The sequence below is a fragment of the Haplochromis burtoni genome, unplaced genomic scaffold, assembly GCF_018398535.1.
Source record: "Haplochromis burtoni strain Fernald_Lab_line unplaced genomic scaffold, NCSU_Asbu1 Contig_8, whole genome shotgun sequence".
NCBI lineage: Eukaryota > Metazoa > Chordata > Actinopteri > Cichliformes > Cichlidae > Haplochromis > Haplochromis burtoni.
The window spans coordinates 2,186,026-2,189,446 of NW_024582369.1; the positions used below are offsets into that span (position 1 = coordinate 2,186,026).

Below are 3,421 nucleotides of genomic sequence, written 5' to 3' on the forward strand. Positions count from 1 at the left end.
GTGATCTTCATTTTAAAGGAAATAAAATGCTTAAAAATCCAACTAAACTGTAAGTCAAAGCGGGTATGGCGGAGTCTTTGCCGCTAACTTCGACCGCAGAGACTGACCTGACACTCGCGGCCCCACAGATAGTACATTGTGGCTGTGAGGGAGCAGATGATCACCGTGTATGGCCTGGAAACACACTCCCAGTATGTTCTCCATACCTCCGCATGAGTCAGAAACATGACAACGGTCTAAGTGCGGTTGACAGCTGAGCTGCTAGCCGACGACGTCGTTAACCGACACAACGGAATAACAGGACACAAAGAATATGATATTTAATGTCCGACAACCTGCCTTCATCAGAAACATCTAACGTTCAATATGTTGTACTTCGACTCTTCCCAGCAGCCTTGGCGATATTACGTTAGACGCCGGTAGCCATCAGGTAATAGTCTGGTGTTTTCTCCGGGAGCAGCTGCTTCCTAGTTCTCACAGGCGAAGCTCCTGATTGGACAAAAGCTCCAACTTCAACGTCATGGCTACGATCCATGTAAACTACAAATATGGAGATATAGTTTTTCTTTTACTTTCTATGGGGTTATTGAAAATGAGTATAGATAGATAGATAGATAGATAGATAGATATACATTTTTTTTAAATACACGTAAAATATAATGTAGTTGTAAGGAGGATTTCTGTAGTCTGTTGATTTCCAAGATAGTGGAAAAGGGGGTGGGATTAAATAAGCTTATGTTTCTTCCTGCTCCTTTTTGAGCATGAAAGTTATTTGTAGTTGTGGTTGCTCGTTTTCCTTTTGTTTTGCTTTGTTTGTTTGTCTCGTTTTAGTTCTATGTTGTTATACTGTTTCAACAAGTTCAAAATAAAGATTCAATCAAAAACAATCAATAAATGATTGCATTACCGCCACGAGCTGGTGTGGAGCTTGGATCGAAACTTTTGTTTATTTACGGCTTTAAAAACAAAAATAATTATTTTTATCAGCTAAGTTGGCATTTTTAAAATATTTATTAGATCTATTTTTCGTCTGAGGACTTGAATGAAATTGAATTGCCTTCTTTCTGCCTCATATTTCTAACAGTATCCTGTGATGATCAGTTCAGTATGTACAAATGTATCTCCTTTTCCCTCCTCATCTCATTTCTCCTTTTGTACACTTCAACTTACTCTTGTTTATCCCACCTTTCCCTCAGGTTGATTTATTATCACCATAAACGTTTGTTGTGGCCTTTGCTCCATTCTCCTCCTTCATGTCTTTTGACACCAAATATACAAGTACCCATAAAAATATTGCCACTAGCCCTATTACGTGAATTAACATTCACTAAAAATACTGGTGGTTGGCAGTGCTAATCCTCAGCCTCATATTAGACATCTACGATATCAATTTCAAAACCCTATGTTACCTTGTTCTCAACTAGTGAAATATGTAGCAAATTATTAGATTAATTAGCAACAGGTCAGGAATATTTCTGCATCTTAGGGAGGCAGAGTTTCTCCAAAGTAAAGATGGGCTGAAGTTCACCAATGTGCAAAAAATTGTGAAACAATTTCAGAATAACATAAAATCGCTGAATATCTCATCATAGTATATCATCAAAATATTCAGAGAATCTAGAGGAATCTCTGTGCACAGAGAACAAGTGCAAAAAGTCAGTATTAAATGGCCGTGACCTCCAGGCCATCGCGCGGCACTGCATTGAAAACAGGTATGGTTCTGTCATGGAAATCACTGCAAACAAACAAAAAACTGATGTTCACTTTACTGCTAATAGAAATACATTCAGCACACATACATAGTGATCTGGTCCTCATGATACGCTTACGATTCATTATTACACTTTATGGCAGCAGATACAATTATCTGAAACCCCACACAGGGTGTTACTGGTCTTTACACAGTGTCAGCTCATTAACCACTGGTGTCCCATCCACACTCTACAGCATGCAAAGTGTAATCATAGGAAAATTTGACTGTCTACAGAACATGAACCTGAGGTCATGAGGTAGATGAGCAGAGTTGCAGCTGCAAATGTTGTATTACTTCAGTGTAAGTGCCTTCATATTGCTCGTTAGTCCTTCATCTGCTCCTCTCTGATACCACAGGCTTGCTTCATTTCCTCCTGGTGTTCAAAGACTGCGTGCACAAACTGGCCAAACAAGCGCTCCATGTAGTTCTCACCTCGAGGAAAAAAACCCTGCAAGAAGGCAATGTGTCCCCCGTGGGCCGTCAATACCAGGGCGACGTTAGGAAGATCCTGGACTATAGACACTGGGAAGGCTGTGAGAGCAGGACAGAAAAAGTCCAAATGAATATAAACAGACAGCAAAGTAGACACAAAGCAGACACGTGAATCGGAAACCTTTCATGTGACTTCAACATCCTTGATTACATTTAAAAAAAGGAATTGTGTTAAGAAGTATATAAATTCTCAACAATTACAAAACTTGATTTATCTTTTGTGCGCCAAATCTGACAAGGCCTACTGAATCAGCATTTATGAGTAAACCATTACAGCTGTTATTTCCCCTTTGCAGTGCTTATACTGACACACCTCTCCTGTTGTGTACTCACCAGTCTGTGGAGAGAAAGGGTCATCAGCGGCATTGAGACACAGGATGGGTACGGCTGTATTGGGGAGCTTTTTGCCTGGGCTGGCATCGCGGTAATAATCCATACATGAGCTATAACCAAACATCAGAGACGTGTAGCGTTCGTCAAACTCACGGATGGACCGAGCCTACAAAAGGGGGTGAAAACAAGATGACGATGAATGTAGAGTCAATTATACATCTAAGAAACTGACAAACTGTGAGTAATATTGTATCATACCTTCAGGACATAGTCAACATCCACCACTTTCTCTAAAATCTTCCTGTGCCTGTGAGAAACAGATTTTGGGGTTTTATTTAACTGGATTTACAAACGCAAAACTGTTAGACAAAATTTATGAACCCAAATGTATCCAACCTGGTGACAGCGCGGTGCAAGCATCTCGTGATGTGCCTGTTGAAGAGCAGCCAGTTGAGCGGTTCCTCCATCGAGTCAGAGGACTTACGTGCATCCCAGGGTACCGAGATGGTGATGCCGGCAACCAATCCTGACTCGGTGTGCTTACGGGCCAGGTAGTTTAACAACACCATGCTGCAGCAGGGTGAAAAGAAACGAATCATGCAATTGTTAAAAATGAATAAATAAAAGAAATGGAGGAAAGACACAGATGGCAAATCTAGGTCCAGAAATGGAGGCCAGCGGAAACACTATGCACCAACTCACCCTCCCAAAGACACACCAGCCCCAAGCACAGGAGCACTGGGGTAGAGCCCTTTGACATGCTGCACCACACACTCAAGATCTGAAGTATTGGCAGCACAGTAGGTGACTGGTGTCTGAAGCAAGCAGAGGGATACAGGGGGG

At 41.4% G+C, this 3,421-nt stretch overlaps 2 protein-coding genes across 2 annotated transcripts in view; both read right to left on the reverse strand.

Moving 5' to 3' along the window:
• The window catches only part of LOC102288819 (phospholipase ABHD3), a 6,217-nt gene extending 5,653 nt beyond the window's left edge, over positions 1 to 564 (reverse strand). Inside the window, exon 1 of the mRNA XM_005914475.3 lies at positions 108 to 564. Coding sequence (XP_005914537.1) covers positions 108 to 227 — 120 coding nt within the window. The 5' untranslated portion in view covers positions 228 to 564. The remainder of the gene's footprint in view (positions 1 to 107) is intronic.
• Positions 565 to 1,751: 1,187 nt separating this feature from the next.
• Positions 1,752 to 3,421, reverse strand: part of LOC102293998 (phospholipase ABHD3) — a gene marked incomplete in the record, with an annotated part of 5,317 nt that continues 3,647 nt past the window's right edge. Inside the window, 5 exon segments of the mRNA XM_014337557.2 lie at positions 1,752 to 2,284; positions 2,579 to 2,744; positions 2,837 to 2,885; positions 2,975 to 3,148; positions 3,281 to 3,393. Coding sequence (XP_014193043.2) covers positions 2,076 to 2,284; positions 2,579 to 2,744; positions 2,837 to 2,885; positions 2,975 to 3,148; positions 3,281 to 3,393 — 711 coding nt within the window.